Here is a 20989-nt window from a genome sequence, read left to right on the forward strand (position 1 = left end):
AGGAATTGATTTAGTGCTTCCCATGGGCAGGCAAGTGCTCATCCATCTCTGGGAGAGCAGGGCCCCACCACCCACAGCAGTGACTTGGGAATACAAACACCATCACTCCAAACATCCCTCCCCGCTTCTTCCTCCCTCTCCCCACTTTGTTACACACTGAACATGACGCTATGTCTGCAATGTCCCTTTGGTCACTTTGGGTCACCTCTCCTGGCTGTGTCTCCTCCCCACCTCCCACACAGCCCCAACCTCCTGGCCAGTGTGGCAGTATGCCTTGGCTCTGCCAAAGCACAGCCTGCAGCCAAAACCAGCACAATGATCCAATATTACTAAAATGTAATGGAAACTGTCTTCAAGTATGGAAGTGTTCCAGCTTTATGCCTAAATTACTTTAAGGCCTGCATGTATTTAAAGCCAAACTTACTCGTATAACACATTTATCGATTTGGATCTTGCAAAGAGAAAAGCAACTTCAATGAGAGCTAAGAAGCCTCCAACTTGTGTTTTCTGGCTGAGGTTGCAGCGATAAGCATAATGTTAGCATGGTGCTCCTATGTGTTAAATGTTGTGTTGTTTAAATAAAAATTCCTTCCTTTGAAACTGAGAGCAAATTACTGAGATGACAGGAAATTCCTAACATAGGATACCTGATTCAAGAATTCACAGGTTTCTTCCTCACAGTCATATGTTGCATTTTTTGCCCTGTATTTTTTCATTACTAAATTTTATCACATTAATATCAAACAGATGAAAACAATTATTTGGGTTTCAGAGCAGCTTAAAGAGATGAACAGCATAATATCCCTGGAGATGAAAATTTGCATGTGTGGCCACATACCGAGTAAAAGTCACCTCCTCAACAAATGACGAACATTTTTATTAAAGCACATCTTTGAACTTTTAACTTTCAAATGTTTCTTCATTCCACCAGTCTTTTCATGTACTCCTGCACTGATATTTTGAATAAAAAGGAAGCCAGAAAGAGGTGTGTGATTTTGGTTTAATCATCTGCAGCCCTTCTGTGCACTTTTTTAGTTGAAAGTTTGGCTCCAATCGTATCTGCTGTGGTAACTGTGTTAAACTTCAGTTTAACAGACATAAGAGAAGTGTAACACCTACCAGAAACATGAGCACAATTTCCATCTTTCTCTTTTTTATTTAACCACATAAGTACATGTCAACAGTTGGCATAAACTTCATAAAAATACAGTACCTTTTTGTGCCGAAACACTAGTCACAATGTTTATATAAAGACTTTTTCCTGCTTCCTTGAATTCAATTAACATTTTAAAAAGTGACTTCCCAAAAGCCCTTTTTTTGTGAGTTTCCTTATAGAAATTTTTCCAAAATCTGTTCTGTAAAAGTTAAAAAGCTAATGCATTTTCAGCCATTCTCCCTCACCCTCTCAATAAAACAGAGTATAAAAAAATAAGATGTTTTAGAATACTGATCAGTTGTTATACTACTACTTTATCACAGGTTCCCATTTAATTGACACTGTTACAGGCGTGATGGATGGTGTCCCTATAACATCCAGGATCTCCAGATGCTATTAGGGCTGGAAAGACCAATCACACCAATAGACTGATGTGAACAAAAAAAACCAGTTGAAACAAATCCAAACCATGAACAACACACAGCGAAACATCTTAGACCTTAGCACTCTTATGATGCAGTAGAATCACAATTACTGTGATAGCTCCCAATGGCAATAAACATACAAAAATTCTACCAAGTCAGATAAACGACTAAAGGGCGTCCTTGCACTGGGTATCTCGGAAAGTGAGCTCTCTATTATCTAATTATAATAATGGTGTGACATCAAGATGACAGAAAAACAGCAGAACCAGTCTAATAATGCTGGAGCAATTATACCCACACAACTGACTACACCCATAGCACAACTGGGATAAATTTCGTTTTTCTTTAATGCTGATGAAAAAGTCCAGGCAGGATCTAATATATGGGGAAAGGAAAAAGGGCATTAAATTTTGAAAGTAATTTCTTATCAAGTTAGGCGCTGAAGGTCTAGTTAAGGCAGTGAAGGATTTATTTTAGTATCTTTCTAAGGCTATGACAGATTTTTCCTGAATAAAGCATTTTCCCTTAAAAATTTCATGTATATTATGCCAGCTTATTCTGAATGCATAAGAATGCTAAAAACCCTTGGACACTGAGAAGCTAAACTATTGCTTACTGCAAATATTACCCTTATTAGTCTTCTTTTTTAATATCAATAGGATTCCAATAACATGCACCAAAAAAATGAAGTTTCAAGTCCACCTACGAACTTTTCCATAGCTACTTTTAGCTCTTTTTGGATCAGTGTTAAATAAAATGTGCAAACATATAATCATTTGCATAGCAAATTTCAAGGGACTGACCCTGAAATAGAAATCCAAACTGTTAGGTTTAAGATATTTCTATAATCAGAATTCACTTAAAATGGTAAAAAATAAAATACACATTTTTCCATTTTAAGTCTAGTAAAAAAGATATTTCTGATTTAGAATTCTTACAGTTACTAGTTGAAAGATTTGAAAGACTGATGCTTCATTGCATTGAAATGTTATTCCTTTGGAATCTTCAAGACTCTGTAATTGCTATTTTCAAATACTGTGATGAAATATGGCCTGGAATCCTTGCTCATAAGGGTACATAAAGGAATTTTTCCTCTATTAGCAGGATCTTCGACATCCCAAATTTCAGGCATACTGCAGCCAGGCCTAAAAAACAGGAATATGAAAAGAGAAATGAAGAAATGCCATAAAAAACCCATGAAGCTTCCTTCATAGTGCCCCCATGAATACTTGATTGTGCCATCTGTATTTTTTAGAGTTTGTCTCTGTACTAGAAAAATTATCAGATTACAAAATCAATAAATATAACAGTAATTTAAAAATAGCATTGAGAATGGCTTTTGTGGTTATGTAATTAATAAAGAATTAATTTGGAAGAGGAAGCACATAAAACGACGCAAATTATGCAACACATTATACATTACCAGGGACCCTTAAATCTGCCTATAAAATGGAGTGTGATATACATATTGCTAACATTTCTAAAGAAAATTCAGGAAATAAAACACCTTAAAAAAGTAGCAATTCCTTGTTCTTTACAAAAAATCACAGCCAACATCAATTCCCTGTAAAACTGCCTTTCAAAGTTATAATAACTGTGAATATTCTAATTTTATCAAAGATAACAGAAAAGAAATTGAACACATACATTTAATTTTATTCTAAATGAAAAGAAAATTAAATAAAAAATCCAAACTAATTCTGCTCTGGAGGTCAGAAAGAGAAGGGGGGCCAAAAACCAAGGGGGGGGTGAGGGGGGCAGTAAAAGCATAGCTCTTTCTGGAGAACATCTTAAATGTAACAAAATTTTTATTTACTATTAGTGGTCATAACATTTTGGTGCTCCAACTATCTTTTACTCTGCACCTTTTATTCATACCAGGCTTTCATTATACACACACATCTGTTCTTGCCATCAGAGAATAACTGCTTCTTTCCTTTGTAATGACTTCTTTCCTTCAGGGTTTTACAGTTTGAAGTTTAAAAACTCATACCACAGAGCTTCCCAGGTTCACACACAGAACACAGGGCTGCTAATGAGGGTAAAGTCAATTACATCAGTTACTATCTAAAGATGCTGGACAAAAATTATTTTGGACACTTTTAATAAATAAACCACAAATCAAAACTTGATATGAATTTTAGACTACATATTTCAGAAGTGTATCATTCTTGTGAGAAAGAGGGAGATTACTTACTTTTTTCTGCTTACACACAATGACTCTTCAAGGATGTAGTAATTCACTCCTAGTTTTATCAAGTCTCTTTTTACTTGACTTGCAGGTTTTCGACTGTACATGGAATACACTACTTTAGTTCTGGCCCTTCAAAAAGAAAAATCTAAGGGTTAGCTGCAATAGAGCATGAAAATGTAAGCTTTAACCTTAGACTGGAGAGGAAGGCTTTTTTATTTCACAAGGTAACTATGCCAAAGCAAAGTTTCCATAAATAGCGCCATTTGCTGAAGTACCATCATGTCTTCAGAAATCTAAGGATTCCAAGAACAAGTTATACAGTTTTTCTGTAGCAGGAGACAACTGTGTAACAGGATCCATGGCTACTGTGAACTGCAAGTGTAAAGATGCCAAAGCAATGCATTCACCATGGAATACTCAGGACTAGAAATGAGCTTGCTTGGACTGGGGTGATCAGGAGGAATCAATCCTGTGCCAAGTCTCTCCACAAAAGATCCCCATCACTGTGGGTCACTATGTCACACTGCCCTTGCTGGGACATTTTGAAATGCAGAGCATAAGACTTGGAGTCCACCTACAGTCATCAAGCCAAATCAGCCCTTGGACACCATGATCCTGTTTTGGAAGTAGATGACCTTTAGGTCCCTCCAAACCAGGCCAGTTCACATCATATCCAGCAACATCCTCCTCTGAATGTGCAAAGCATGATGCTCTTAAAGCCCATCCATCTTCTGACACTTAATACAGGTATTGCCTGTACCTTGTTTTTCCCATAATTTTGTAACTAGGACAGAATATTTCAGTTGAAAGGGACCTGCAGTGATCATCCCAGTCCCACTGTCTGACCAAAAGTTAAAGCCAGTTAATGCCAGGCAGTGAACTAAGGACATAAGGCATGTAAAAAAAATCCCTGCCCTTTCTCTTTTATCCCCCTCTATCTTGCTGCCTTCTTGTTGTGTTGGATTTCTTTCAAGCAGTTTCACCAAATTAACAAAAAAATGATGCTACACTATTAAATATAGTAAAAGAAATTCATGACGTTTTCAGATAAATCAATTTCAATTTAGGCAAATATCCTGATTTTGAAAATAACAAGAGTACAAATCTTAGTAACTCCATCCCAAAATTTCAGCTTCAATAATTAACCAATTATCACAAAAAATGACAGCCCATCACAGAAAGCTAATAGAAATAAATACACTGGCTATCATGGAAAAAAAATTATATCTGTCTACAACGTCAGGAGTAACTAGAATGAAGAAAGGATATAACTGAACTGATGAAATCAAATTCCTTAACTTAATTCTGATTTTGAAGTTTGAAGCCATATCTGTCCCTAGAGTGTATCCTTTCTGATGAACACAAATCCTCAAGGAATAATGTGGTTTCATTCTGACTGAAATAACAAATCCAGTTCTGTGAGATTTCAACAAATTTTACACTATAAAACAATGCCATTCCTATTCTTTATTACAGACATTATGAGAATCAATAGCAGACACAAATAAAACCTCAACTGCAAAATTTACCTCAATCCTGCATCTTCATAGTGAGGATGATTTACAATAGGACGAAGTGTAGACAATTTGACACTTGCCATTGTAGGCATTGCTCCTGCAAAAACTGCATCTGAAATACACAATCAAAAGCATTTTTGAAATGAGGAATGAAACAATTAGAGAAGCAATTCAAATATCTGAGCAGTAATCCCGTAGGAAAACCATGAAAAGGGTAGGGTACTCCTTTTTAAAAGGCTGTATGTGACATCAACAGGAAATGCACAAAATCAGTGTTTTAGTTTGGGTTTTTTGTAACCTTGAACTCAATATAAGCAATTAGATAACTAAGCATCTAAGAATGGAGATTTAATTAACTCATTTTTCTTGAATGGGTAGAATAACATACTTATTAAAACAACTCTTTCATCAGTGTTAAATGGGCAGTAAAATCTCAGTTCACTATGGCTTTAACATATATTCCCTCTAGAAAGGCAAGTACCTTGTTTCCAGCCAGTTTTCTAACAGATTTTAGAAAAAGGAGGGGTGCAACCACAACACACATAGACATTTTTAATTCACCTCTAGCAAAATGCTGATCATGTACCAACCAACATACAAGACCAGCATCATTTAAGTAAAAACCTATTTTAATTGGACTTGGCAAAGATGCTTTTGTTGAAAATACTCCACCAGTGGTTAGAACCTCCAGACCAGTAGCCAGGAGTCTAACAAAGACAGCTTCTGGTGCTTTTTTTCACTGGACAGAGCTTTTATGTGGACAAGTAGACATGCCAGAGCTGCAGATAGTAGCAACACCTCTGCAGTCATTTGTGACAGGTTCCATGGTTCAACCTCACAATAAATGGGGACATCCTACATTATTAAATAGTTCACCTTGTCTGGTATTCACTTGTATCCACTCTAGAAGTTCTTCCTGTGGCAAATTGCTAAATTCTCCCATGATGTTCCACTGAGTTCGAAGGTTTGCAGATCCTTCTATTGTCATCAATGCTAGAATAGCAAAGACCAATGTTTTGGGCTGGACTTTATAGAAGAGCCATCCAAACAACTGAAATGCAAGAATCAATTAATTCCTAGACAACAATTCTGTAATGTTGTATGCAGAACAATTCATTTTTATTTCTCTATGAAGAATCTAACATATATTGCACTATAAAACATCTCTGCTATTTCTTCTCCACTAAACTTCAGATTATAATTCATAGTATTATAATATAGTTCAGAACATAATATTATATACAATATATACTGTATTTCAGAATGCAATTCCTAAGAATTACTCATGTTCAACAAATATTGCACATTACATTTGCAATTCTAAATAAATTAAAAAAAAAAAAAGAATTTTAAAAATTCACATTAATGTAAACTTTTAAAGTTGAATGTCAAATCTCAGATATCAAAATCTGCAAGGAAAGATGATTCAATAAAGCTAACAGGACTTTAACAGTATTTTATCTCCTGTTTCTATCTAGAGTTTTTATCTTAGTATACAGATTAGAGATTGTACTACAAACTTTTGAAACATATTAGAAAGACAGACTTGGAAGACAGTAAGCTTAACGCTGCTTTATACCCCACTCTTTCCTTTCTTCAGCTGGGGCTTGCATTGTTTCCTAAAAGCAATTTGCTGAAGGCCCTAAGCAAATATTCATAAATACATGAAAAGGGGTAGTTAAAAAAGTAGTACTAAATTTGCTGTGTGGAAGCTTAATTTGAGCAGTAACACTTTATCACATCCATACCTGAACCATTAAATAAGAAAGTATAAACTACATTTTTTTCCCAATTAGAAGGCTCCACACATCAAAAATATCAAACTCACACTAAATAAATACATTTAATTCATAGTACTGTTATTTGGGTTTTTTCAATTAAAGCATGAAGCAATGAAAGAAAGTCTCTCAGTAGAAGCTCCCACAAGGCTGACTACACCAATTAAGTAGTGTGTTTTATCTTTCTTATGAACTAACCACAAACTACCTCAGATTATTAAAATTCTCCAGTCACCTCTCCAAAGATACAGTATACTCTACTCTCATCCCTAAAGACTCACTAAACACTCAGAGAAGAACAGCAATACTATCCAGAGAAAGTTAATTTCCCAAACAGGCCTGACCACTGTGTGGATCTGGAAGGATGAAGTGAAATTAATTCATTTGTAGGCTGCTCTGCATGAGTAAATCTCCCTTTCACCAAAAGCTGCAAAAATGTCACTTCATTGACATGTTAGAACTTTGACAGTTCCACAACTTTTAAAATCAAAGAAAATTACATTACTGTCACGTTTTTATAAAGCCTCATTGATGTTCAAAGTCTCTGAATTTAGCACTATTTTGTTTACACAAGGAGCCTAAAATGATTGAATATATATGCAATGTAAAAAAAGCATTTCTTTCATTGGATGCTGTTCCTTATGTTTTTTTTTAATCAATTCAAGCTTTTGGGTTGCTTTTTAGTTTTTTGGTTAGTTTCCCCAAATGAATACTTTAAGTATTTCTCCAGCTATTTTATTTTGTTTTCAAAATTTCCATTCAGGATAGCATCATTTTCCCTAACAGAAAGAAGAAATGTGTGGATGCAAATGGTCAAAAGTCTGAACAGTAACAGCAGAAGATCTGGGCCTAACTTGAAGAACAGTGAGTTCCATGACATATCTGAATCATCCCTAATTTAATTACTCCTCCTTGTTCAACCTAAGAGAAGTAAAGGTTCTAATAGCAGGTTTCTCATACTTAAAATGCAGCTGTACAGAAGAAGGGAGTTACTCCCTTTGTAAAGATGCAGCTACTTTAAATTTTCTTTTCATTAAAAATCCTTTCTTGAAAATGTGCTATGAAGTGAATTACTTTCCAATGAAAATCAACATTAGGTCACTTCTTTTCATCAGAAAGCATTCCAGACAATGAAAATACTCTTTATTTGAAAAAGAACATTATCATTTTTATTGCCCATCAGCTGCCACAGGCTGCTGGTAATGGAAAAATGGAAAGTGCAGGGATTCACACAATGGGCTGAAACAACACAACATACAAAATTTCTTTTCCATGTGCAAACAGTAATTTTTAGCCTCAAAAGAAACTAGATATACTAACATACCACTGCAGATAAGCTTTCATGGCCTGCTAGATGAAAGGACAGTGTTGACCTCAATTGCAGTAAGATAAATGCCTGTTTTAAATTTGCTTAAATTTTTCTTGCATCTGTAAAACCAAACTGTCACTTATTAACTTATGTTCATTCAAACATCTAAAACTTTATCCAATGATATACTGTACTGAGTGTTAATCAATCATTTTGTCACAAATCTCATCTTCCTCCATCCAAGAAATTCTGGATCAGTATTGCACACACAATTAGATTTTTCAGCCTCAAAAAACTACTTCTCCTCAGCTGCCAGTAGGATAGAAAAAGCTCATCAAAAAACACTTCATATTTTCCTGGCCCTACAAAAACAAGCAAACCAACCAAAACAAGAACAAAAAAAAGTTTTCTTATTGTTTGCTAAGTCTTAGAGGTGATCTGCTCAATGGTGGCTCAACAGCCTTATGGGCCAGTGTTTGTGTACCATGCTGAAGCCAGTCCTGTATTGCTTGGAAGATTGTCAGCCTCTCCCTACTACAGCAAGCACACATCTGTCAGACCAGGAAAAAAATCCAGCTTGTCTTCTACAGGTATCAATCAGCACCAACCTGGGGAACAGCTGAACAGGCAAAAGAACCTTCACTAATAACAGGAGAAGGAAATCAATTTTATTTCCCCTTATGCTGTTCACCTAAAGTTGGATTCACCTGAACACTTCTCCTCAGGCCCAAGCCAGGGCCAGGATATCCCCAAGCTGTATTATGTATCACTGCTGGTCATTTATCCCTTTCTGCACAAAATAAATGTCTGACCTGCAGCAATCTAAAGCCCTTCCCTAGCACTCATGACCTGTTTCCTTCAAGCCTCCATGATGCTGCAGTGAAGGAAGGAAAAGTTACTGGACCAGAGTCACCTGATCCAACAGGGGCAGCTCCCAGAGCAGGTTAGCATCTGCAACTGCAGCTTCCTGAGAAGCTTGCTCTCACTCCACAACAGGAAACAGCAGAACAATCAAAGGGCCAAAATGCAGTTGGAAGCAGCAGATAAAAAAATATTGACAAAATACTGTCTACTGTCCTCCCTTCCAATAGTTACACATTTACGACACAAGGCATCCTCTAAGATCCAACATGCAACAATTATGAAAAGCACCAGCATTCACTAACTGGCCTGATAACCTCAGCTGCAGTACTAAAAACACACAACAATCCAGGAAAAATTACTGAAATGCTATCACTCTGGTGCTTTAAAAAAAAAAAGTCACCATGCAGCTAAAAAAAAATCAGCACAGATTTTACTGTGCTGATATATAAATACTTTTAGTTCTGAACTTCACTACAAAACTCTACTACTACTACCACACCACCACCACAACCAACAGGGCAGAAAAGACCATCAAGAAATATACAGTTAAAAAATAACTAAGAACAAATCAACTTTGGACAGCATTAATCTAAATCATAACTGTTATCTAGAAACTGGATGTTAAAAGAACATTTTTTCATTTTGTTCCTCTGACTTCTGAAAAGCAGCTTCATTTCAAATTACTCAGAAACACCTTATGAAAGTTCACTTAGAAAAATAACCAGTGCAACTGCTATTGCTTGAACAACCAGATCACCTAGGAGGATGCCTGCATTTCAAGAACAACTAAGAGCTGCAAAACTGGACATCTGTGAATCTTCCAGAATAGCAAGCATGTAGAGGAGATTTCTAAGTCCCAATTACAGGGTGGCTAAAGAAAGAGGTTTTGATAATTTCTTAGCATTTTACATTTTAACTGTAGAGATTAATCTGATTTTGGCAAATGCGTGGCACTTTAACCTATGCCAAGTACATCAGGCATCAGAAAGGGATGAGCACATTTAAGCAGACTGATACAGTGTAATCTGTCCAGTGTTATAAAGAACTACCCTTCTCTAAAGATCATTTAGGAAGCAGTTCAGTTTTCTGGGAAACAATTATTTGTTCAGCTAGCCCAACATGAGATAGCTTTCTCCTCTTTGCATAAATCTGTCTCATTCACTCATCCTCCAGTTGTTTGACACGGGTATCAGCTGCTCCACAGACAGGAACTGCCTTCACCATAGCACCCTAATTCCCTTTTAGACACTTTCTACAACAGCACAGTGCATGCAGGGTGACAGGAACCTCTGAAGGCTGGTTTGAGCATGGTCACCCAGAGCCAAGTGTCCCTGATCCATGTCCAGCTCCGAATACCTCCAAGGATGGACCTGATTCTTTGGACACTCCACCACGTCCCTGGGCAATCTGTGCCAACGCTTTTCACCCTCCCAGTGAAAAGGTTTCCCCATGTCCAGAGGGAACTGCCTGCATTTCAGGGTCTGCCCATCGCCTCTGGTCCTGTCATTGGGCACCACATGAAAGACTCTGCTATTTCTCCCAGCTCTGCGCCATCAGCAAACTTGCTGAGGGTACCCTGTGCCCCACCCTTCAGCCCATTAACAAAGACACTGAGCAGCCCTGGACCCAGCACAGGCCCCTCAGGTTACTGGCCTTCAACCAGACTTGGCACCACCCATTTCTGGGCCCAGCTGTTCAAACATTTTTCAATCTACCTTTCCTGTCTGCTTCCCAGATAAAGGACTACTTACCCTACTTTTGCTGCATGTTCAAAGCTTCTAAAATAGCTATTTAAATAAGAGATTTAATCACGTTCACTTCTCAGAAACACAGATAATGAAACATGGAAAGCCTATTCTAAGACCTTTTATATCTGGAGGAAATCTAGTTAATATTTGATGTTACAGATTATTCAAAGTAGTAAGATTAAGTCTGAGGCATATGAGTTTTGATTTTTATGACTGAAATGTTTTCAACAAGCAAGACTTCAAACGAGACTTCTAGAAAGAATTAATAGGCAGGAAATATGCAAGGCAGTAAGCTCTGAAGAGCTGTGAAAACACAGTGTAAACAAAGACAAACACTGGATAAAATTAATAGTCAATAAAAACTTGCAGTGGCATAGAGGTGTGCAAACACAGTAAAATCTAAGAGATGTCTCCCTGTGCTCAAGCTTGATACACAGCATGCTAACTCATATAATAATGCAGTTGGACAAGGTGCATAAAGCAAGACTTTTGCTTTATTTGGGAAGAGGGGAGAATGGAACCATTTTTGACAAGCAATATAATCTGGTTTATTTTTATCTGGTACCCTCAGATTCAGCAATTACACACAGAGAAATCTGCTTTAGGACAAATATCTGTGTAACGCTCTAAGTACTGAGATAGCTACAGGATAAAAAAGACCTTACCTGTTTTGAACACACCAAGGAAGCCATAATGCACAGATGTGGTGTTAAAAACAGCTTTAGTCTCATGATTAAAATCGCTAGGACACTGTATGCCAACAGCTGCAATGCATGGAATACCAGCTGAAAAGAAAAAAACAAACCACAAGACACAGAAGCAACTTTGCATCCTTTTCTGCCTTAAACAGACAACTTCATTTTCAGTATAGCTTAAATGATGAGCTTGTCTGAAAGAGTCCAAGTCAAAGTAAAGATATTCATATTTCAGATGGTGATAATGACTTTCTGTAATCTTTTATTTAGAATGCATGTAGTATGCTGACGAAGGGAATAACAGGAAAGAGAAATATTATCAATAAAAGAAAAAGGAGCTAGAGCAACAGCTAGCTATTAAAAAAAATCCTTAGCCATTAACAGGCTTCACTCAGACAACAACAGAATATGTAAAACTTCTTGTATAACCTCTTTATAGAAGTTAAGAGACTCTGATTTTTAGTGCCCAAAATACACAAGTATAGAGTAAGAGAAGAAAACAAGATCATCCTTGATAATGACACAATCAGAGGCAGCTTGCTTTAGTCTTCTAAAAAGCATCAGATACATCACTCATTACTCCTAACATTAATCTATGTCACTTGTCAAAGTTCTGTGCTATATAGAGGCATTTTTGCAATCAGTGCTTTTATCTGATTGATTATCATAGAATCATTCAAGTTTGAAAAAGCCTCTAAGGTCATGTCCACTCATTAATCTAACACTGTCAAGTTCACTGCTAAACCATGACCTCAGTGCCACATCTACATGTCTTTAAATGCCTGCAGGGATGGTGATTCAACTCCTTCCCTGGGCAGCCTATCCCACTGCTTGAAAATTCTTTTGGGGATTTTTCCTAATATCCAATCTAAACCTCCTCTAAGGCAACTTGAGCTTAAATCACAGACATCTATCAACTCTCTGGGCCACCTGATCCCAGTGTTTCACCACTCTCATTGTAGTAAGATTTCTTCCCTATAGCTTGCCTAAATCTATCTGATTCCAGTTCTAAGTCACTATCCCTTGTCCTAATGGAACAGGCCTGCTAAAAAGTTGTCCTTGTCTTTCTTATACGCCCCCTTTAAGCAATGAAAGGCCCCACTAAAGTCTTCCTGCAGCCTTCTCTTCTCCAGGCTGAACATCCCCAACTCTCTCAGCCTGTCTTCACAGGAGAGATGTTCTCTCCCTCTGTTTTTGTGGACCTCTTCTGGCCCTGCTCTAACAGGTCCACGTTCTTCCTGTGCCGATGGCTCCAGAGGGGGACACACTATGCTGCTTTGCAGTTTTACTAAAAAGAACTATGTGTACTATAACATTCATTATGGCATATCTAAAAATAGAATTTGAACATTACATGTCATGTGAAAACCCAGTAAAGGAACCATCTTCTTCTCAGTCTCCATGTGGAAAACAGAAGGTCCAGCCTAGCTTCAGTGTCTTTTGGAACAGGTACAGTAAAAGCCGAAGATTCCTCTCTTGCACAATCACCCCCATTAGCCAGTATATTCCTTTGTTCAACATTTCAGAGTTATTCTGGTGACATACCAGACCCAACTTAAGATGAGGGAAATAATGATGCAAATACTTAGATGCAAATAAACCATATGTATTAGCATCAGCCCATTGCAACCTGCATTTCAATGCTGAGTATTTGCATTAACACAGGAACAAAATTGTGCAGAAAAAGAATCTTACCTCACCATGGTTAAAACGTTCTTCTCTGAAAAAAATAACAACCCAAAACCCATCATTATTTATGTACAGAAGAAATGGCTTTACAATAAGATAATCTCTAATGTTACAATAAGATAATCTCTAATGGCATTAGACAATGCAGCTAATCCAGTAAACATGAATCAAGTGTTAGAATTTTTTTCCACCCCTCTATCCAAGTTTTGAAATAAATTGCAAATCATAACCATCTTCCTCAATCCCTGTATCTATTTGGAAATCTCGAGTACTGGTTTTAGCAGGTTTTGTTTAATTACTTCCATGAGATGAAACTCTGGTACCTTTATAACCATGAAGAAACTAATGAGGGAAAAAAGAATTTGTATTTACTATTTATACAAATAGTAAAAAAGTAAAAAAATATAAATAGTAAAAAAGCCAAAAAAGCACATAAATACTGCTTTAGGAAAAGAGCAGAAAAGTAAATCATTAAATATAAAATCTATGCATAAATGGCTTTAAGATGTCTAAAACATGTCAGATAACTTTCATTTTAGTTATAATATAAAAATACCATTTGCAATACATCCATTCAGTTACCGAACTGCACATAACTAACCTTTCAAAAAGAACTTACATAATGTAGAATTCTGAACTTTGTAGCATATAGCAAATCAAAACTCAGTTTTACATTAAAAAAGAAGACAATACTTACTTTTCATATCGGCCTGTGTGAGATAAGGAGCACAGAATATATTTAATTGCCTGAAGAAAACAAGAGACAACAAAAAGTATGAACGTACTTTCAAAAGCATTTTGAAGCATTTCCAACATTTGCTAAATTAAACCACACCTGGGTAATCTCTTTTTGAGATAATGCTAAGATAAAAGACATGCAATGTTTCAGCCAGAACTTCTTTTAGAGGATGTTTAATTAGCCAGGCAGTTAGCAGTTATCCCATCTGTTCCTGTGCAAACTGTAAGTTGTTTTTACACAAACGATACATAATCAAATTTACAAAAACAGTTATAAACTCCAGTTTAGTATTCATCAGCTAAATAAAAGAAATTTCTTCTATCTGTCTCAGGACTGGACCTTTGCAAAAATCTTTGCAATGAGAATACAGAATTTTAAATACATGTTCTTGAAAACCTGTGTTTTTCTGACTGTATTGGGTTTACATGTCAAGGTTTCAGTATCAGGAGCAGTGCAGGGGTGGCTTCTGTGGGAAGAGAGCTAGGGCTGCTCCCACGTCAGAGGCCAAGCTCTAGACAGCTTCAAACCAGATCTACCACTGGGCAAAGCTGAACTCATCAGCAGCACTGGTGGGGCCCCTGTTGATAACATGTTCATAAAAAGGTAACTCTGCAGCATGTTTAAGAGAGAGCAGCAAGAAAACTGGGAGTGAAACGAGACTCAAGTCACTGAGGTCAGTGAAGGAGAGGGAGGAGATGCTCCATAAGAACCATGAGACTGCATCTTTTGGAGAACACCACAGTGATATAAGTTGTTTTTCTTTTCCCGTGGAGGGCAATGAAGGGTTATGGTGGAGCAGACAGAAATTCACCTGAGACCTGTGCAGGAGCCCATGCCAGAGCAAGTGCACATGCCTTGAAGGATGCTGCAACCCACAGAGAGCCCACAAAGGAAACAGCTCGTGGCAGGAACTGCAGCTTGTAGACAAGAGCCCACAAAGGAGCAGGTTTTCTGGCAGGAGCTGCAACCTCTGGGGGACTCATGCTGGAGCAGTCTGTTTCTGAAGAACTGTACCCCATGGAAAGGACCTGACCTATGCTGACCCCATTGTTAAAACAACTGCAGCCTATGGAACGGACCTACTGAGCCTGGGGATGAGGAGAAGATGGTTTTAGCTTTTTGTTTTCATCTTGCATTTTATTTTTAATTCACAAAATATTTAATTTGATCTTCCTCAATTCATGACAGTGAATCAGAGAGTGAAGCCCCCATACTTATCTTGACCCATGAGATTTTTCTACTCATATTCCCCCATCATAGTGAGGGTAAGGAATGGCAGCATCGCTTGGCAGGCACCTGGCAGTCAGCAAAGGTTAACCCATCATATCAATTTCTTCCCATATAAATGTCTTCCCATATCAAATAAATAAATAAATAGCAATCCCTTCAAAAAAAACCCTGAAATGTAAGTTTAAGGTAAAGGTAACTCACGAAATCAATCACTTACCCTTTTGATGATTACCCCAAAAACCACCAGAACAACTGGTAATAGCAGAGTCTTTGTGTATCTTACTGGAGTCTAAAATGGAAATCAAGTTCTTTAATTGCTTCCCCTCATCCCCTCATCTGTAATTATTTCAATCACCATTTAAAGAAATTAATATAATGAGACCTTTCTGGAGTAAAATGTAAATGTAAACTCCACTCAGCAATCCTACTAAAGACATAATACTAGGGTCATCAGTAAATTATTTCCAGTTCTTTGGCAAGCCATTCAAAGATGAGAAATAGTTTGTATCTCATCTGAATTTGAGTACTATAGGTTGACTTATCTATAAACATTCTAAATGCATATCTAGGCAGTGATAAATTAAAGGAAGTCTATTAATGCCACATGATGAACTTTCAATGCTGTTCTCCTGTCTAAACTTATCACATAAGGCCCTTGCAGCTCTCAGTACACTTTCCATACACTCAAAACCAGGTACTGAGAGCCCCATAAAATCTTGTTTGCAGAACTGTAACCTTTCATTTATTCCTGAGGAAGCACTTCTGTCATTGAAGCTAGCATATTTCTTAGATCTAAAATCAAAACACTACTTTGGTTTAAGTTCACTTAAATGCAATAAACCCAATTAAATTTAGCTTTAGTTCATTAATTTATCTTTTCAAGTATGTATTTGAACTTATGATGGCAGTAGGACATGTGGTTCTGAAATGTTTTAAGTTACAAATAAAAATAAAGCAAGAAGTTCCCTCTTCCAAAATCACATTACCTCTTTTTCCATGAAGTCAAACTCAGCAGCGCAGGTATACATTAATGTATCAAAATCCTTGTAGCCAATAAATTTAGATTTCAATATATTTCCTATATGAGCCTGGTAGGATACACAGGAAACAAATACCAAACTGTAGTAAGCAAAAACAGTCCTGTTTTCCATAACAAAGTAGTATAAATATGATAAATTACACTTTATTGAGAAATATTTTTAATTAGAACAGAATTTTATATCACTTATAGTATTGTTACAAGAGCACCAAAAATCTACTTCCAGTGTATTAAATAACATCTTTGAGTCTAACACAGATGGTATGGTGTTATATAAAAAGCAGAAAACAGCAAAAAAATTAGTTCCAGAGAAGAGTGCATTGACAAACTCAGTAAATAAAGGTGTAGGTAGAAGATAGCCAAGACAAACAAAGGCCTGTAAATCCACATTTAAAAACAAACACATAGAGCATTCACTAAGACAAAAGTATTTGTAGTTTTGCAAATTTTGGTAATAAGATCTCAAAGCGATAATACATAATGAAAGAAAAAGCAAATATACAATGTCTCTCCCACTTCTCTAAAACAAATTCTGGAAATTCAGGAAAGTACATCAGTAAGATGTCAAAATCAAATATTAGGCATGACAAAATTTTTGTAAGATACCAACCAGATACTCTGATAATAGAACTTACATCATCAGCTATTCCAAACACAAGAGAAGTCAGGTATTTCAAGGTGACTGTCCCAAATAACCAGGCACATCCTTCAATGACCTTGAAAAAAATATTTAGAATGAAATGGTTGTCTTTAACTTTTACAAATTTTTTCTTTTTTAAAAAGCTTCTTAAATTTAGCCACTATTTATAAAATCTCCTATGTTATGGCTGAATAATTTTGTGCCACTGCCTTATACTACAGCTGTACCACTGCATACAACAGTGCAGCAGAGGGGGTAGAAAAGTTATTTTGAAACAGGGGCAGCCTCGCTGTCTGTTCCATCTGTTTTGCACATATCCGTGTGCAGGGATTGTTTCTGGACAAGAGCTGCTCCATATTATACCAGGTTGTGCTAGCCTGGTAATTCAAATCTTTGGAGGAATTTGATGATTTATAGCACTGTCTCAAGATGATCTGAGGTTAGAAGTTGATGGAAATAAAAACAAACTATGTCCAGTTACTCCTTTTAGTTATGTATCAAGTTTATTCCTGTACCAAGAAGGTTAAATTCTTGGCAGTGTAGCTTAATCTAGCTAATTCTTTATAAAAATGGATCAACTGAATAGGACAACCTGTGCCTGCATCTTGTATTTGGGACTCACAGCAGATGCTTTCAGAGAGAATGCAACAAAAAACTGATCTTTGCCCTAATGTAACCAGGGTTTTATGTGACGATGGGCTGCATTCAATCAGCTCATTTCATGGCTGCTAAGAAACCTAAATACCTAGGAGGTATCCTAATCCTTTACTGAATGCCTCTGGGTATTTTTCTTCCACAGCACCTTTAAAAAGTCATATTTTACTTTTCTTCACTGGCTTTGTCATATTTACCTTTATTTTATTCTACCTTTACAATATGTAGAATTCTAACATATTTTAAAATCTCAGCTATTTGGTAAATCTACATTAATAATTATCTTCATACTCAATGTCAACAGATTTTGGTGGAAGGCATTATAGTTTTTACTTTTTTTTTATGTAAGACACATTGACTGAGACTACATGCAATATGTACAATGTTACATATGAATTTACAAAATAAAAAAAAGAAATTCTGCTTTCTCTACAGGTCCTTCTCTCTGATTTCCATCAAGTATTCTCCTTTTTGGTGTCTGCTCAGTAATGAATTGGTGTGTTCAGAGAACTCTGCGTAAGAATACTGATATTTCTCTGCTGAATGGTAGCATCTTATTTAGGATCAATTATTTTATATACATTTTTAGGTTGGTGGTGGTCTTTTGAAAACTTACCATTTAATCCCACCATCCTTTGTTTCTGACCTTCTAACGTTCATACCTTATCTCATGGAGTTTAGTTTCTTTTATAGTTCCAGTTAGACAGCTTCTCCAAAAAGTTCCTGAAATTTATGTACATTACATTCACCCACACACCCTTATCTACATCCTTCAGAGGAGTCAAACATTTTGCAAGGCACGACTTCCTTTCACAAAGGCTGCACTGGATGTCTCTCTGCACATACATACAGCTTAACACCTTCCTCACCATACAAGTTCTTATTCTTTTACAAACCCCAGATTTTTTAGATTGTCGTTCCACAAGTGCACTGGATCTCCATTTCAGAAAACTGACATGAAATTTGCCTACACTCTGATTTTCTCTGGTACTACAGCCAGGCATGTAGCCACACACTGCAGTTTCCTATTAATATTTTAATTCCTTCCTATTCTAATTCCTTTATAATAACTGCATGAATTTCATCCAGTTTTGCTAACAGCTCACCCTTCACTTAATAAGAATGCCTGTCTTAAGTCAGGCATAGTTTTGGTAGGTTCCCATTTGAGGTGTTTTTACATGTTAACATCATGTCTTATGCAGCAAGTCAATTCTCATGTTTTCTACAGTGTTACATTTTATTCATAATAGTTTTGGGAGTGTTCTCCCTGTCTGGACATGACTTCTACTCTCCAACCTCACCTACACACTCTACAGTATTTTACTCTGACTTGCTTCCCTATGCAATTTTAAGATGTTTGCTGTTGTCATAAAAATATCCTTAAAAAATTCTATAGATAACCACATTTTAGTGAATATCAAATGCAGTACCTTAATCTCCATTTCTGCAAGCACTGTTAGCCTTTTACTTGCCTTTTCTAAATTGACCTTTACTTTAAAAGGATTTCCATACAGATCTTAGATTTTGTAAACATGTAAAGTTGTCAATGTGAAATTAAATGTGTTGCCATTTAAAGGTTATTTCAGCTTTCTCATATAAATGTGTGTTTATGCTCTCTTTATTTCTTCAGGAATTTAACACTAATTGCTGAGAATGTTGACAATTTATTAAAGACAGTAGCGCAGCTATAGTCCTTGATTTTCAATTATTAGAAATGAAACCAGAAGTTGTTTCTGTATTTGACAAAAGCAAACAAAAAAAAGTCATCGTTTTTCCCTGAAATTTCAAAATATTCAAAATTCCTTACCCATACATAGACTTCTCTTTTGCGCCTCTTCAAGATTTTTGGACTCCATTCAAGAATTCCCTAATAAAAAAAAAATTAATGCATATTTTCAGGTAACATAATAACAACAAGCTATTCCAGTACGCTGAATGAGAGGTTTTTCCTTTTGGTAAGCCTATCACACCATATATTTAGTTATTAAAAAATCTTCCAGAATTAATACAACCTGAGATATGAATATATATAGTATGATTTCACCCTCCACTGGCAAAACTTGCCAACAAAGAAACTCTTACTGCAGTTTGAGTACAATTATGGAAGACTACTTTTCTCCTGAATGAGTAAGGAGATTTTGCATTATTCAGTTCTGAGCTTCTTTAAATCAAAACCAATGGGAAACTGAGCTCTGTCTGCTTCTGTGAATGACAAGAGACTGAAGCAAGAAATAAACTGCTGGCAGCATTAATACAAACAATTTTCAAGTAAGGCAACAGAGTATGGAAGGTGGTAGGAGTCACACCTTTCTGTTTCACAACGTGTTCATTTTGTAACACAAGGAAGACCCATTTTAGGCTAATTTGATGAACAAAGTAATTAAAAGCTTCCAGAAATCCAGTCCATATGTGAGACTGAGGCCAGTATAAGTATCCAAATAACACACAAACAACAAATACTTTTATCAAAGCAGAAAATGGGCAAGGAACTCAACAGGTTGAGAACTCAAACTGTACTTAATATGTAATTACAACAGCTGCTACAATAAACTAGAATAGATTCATAACAAGCAAACTATACTACAGCAAATATGCAGCCAAGGCAGTCTACTCTAGCATAAGTGAGAAATTGCCACACTCTTGCTGATTGACAAAATTTAAACAGGCAAAAAGTATCAGAAATTAAGATGATTTGCAGAAAGCTAAATAGGATCTGCTCACAACACTTTCTCTCCTATTTCTTATGTACATAAATCCTTTATGAGGAACTACACAAAAGTGAAAGAGCTTGTGGGGTTTTGTCCTATTTAAAGAAAGATTAAGATAATGAATAGTGAGATGATGAATCTTCAGTGAGTAATTTTGCGAACACTGGTATGATGCAGCAGTTTCAAACAATCTTAAACCACTGTTATATATGGCTTAGTCATTTGTTCTGCACTAGAGGATTTACTATCAATAAGAAGCATTTAAATGAAGCTCCTTCTTGCTCATGGTTCTTATTTTACAGTTACTCTGGTCAAAATTACATACATGGTACATTTTATATTTTAATAAAAAGAAGTGAACTATAAAAGTAGAAGAGCTGAGTCTTAACTGAATTTCTCTTACAAAGAGGCTTTGGTGTAAATCCACGATTTCCTGAATCAGTATGTACGCCATCACCAGATATCTTTATGGTCTGATCCTGTTTCTCATGTGAAGGGTTCCTCATCTGTCTGGTAATGCAGCAGTTGCACATTTTACATCAATACATATATAAAAGTACAGCACCGCAGTCTCAGCACAGCATATGATTCCTCTTAAACAACT

The 20989-nt window shown here is 36.3% G+C and overlaps 1 protein-coding gene across 1 annotated transcript in view; it reads right to left on the minus strand.

The window, feature by feature from the left end:
- Positions 1 to 1121: 1121 nt before the first annotated feature.
- Positions 1122 to 20989, minus strand: part of DPY19L1 (dpy-19 like C-mannosyltransferase 1) — a 44577-nt gene continuing 24709 nt past the window's right edge. Inside the window, exons 13-23 of the mRNA XM_058803082.1 lie at positions 19485 to 19544; positions 17019 to 17099; positions 16331 to 16432; positions 15562 to 15633; positions 14073 to 14122; positions 13382 to 13406; positions 11657 to 11776; positions 6169 to 6343; positions 5305 to 5404; positions 3779 to 3904; positions 1122 to 2726 (exon numbers count right to left, since the gene is read on the minus strand). Of these exons, the coding sequence (XP_058659065.1) occupies positions 2570 to 2726; positions 3779 to 3904; positions 5305 to 5404; positions 6169 to 6343; positions 11657 to 11776; positions 13382 to 13406; positions 14073 to 14122; positions 15562 to 15633; positions 16331 to 16432; positions 17019 to 17099; positions 19485 to 19544 (1068 nt within the window). The 3' untranslated portion in view covers positions 1122 to 2569. The remainder of the gene's footprint in view (positions 2727 to 3778; positions 3905 to 5304; positions 5405 to 6168; positions 6344 to 11656; positions 11777 to 13381; positions 13407 to 14072; positions 14123 to 15561; positions 15634 to 16330; positions 16433 to 17018; positions 17100 to 19484; positions 19545 to 20989) is intronic.

This window comes from Ammospiza caudacuta, chromosome 1, assembly GCF_027887145.1.
Source record: "Ammospiza caudacuta isolate bAmmCau1 chromosome 1, bAmmCau1.pri, whole genome shotgun sequence".
Classification (NCBI taxonomy): Eukaryota; Metazoa; Chordata; class Aves; order Passeriformes; family Passerellidae; genus Ammospiza; species Ammospiza caudacuta.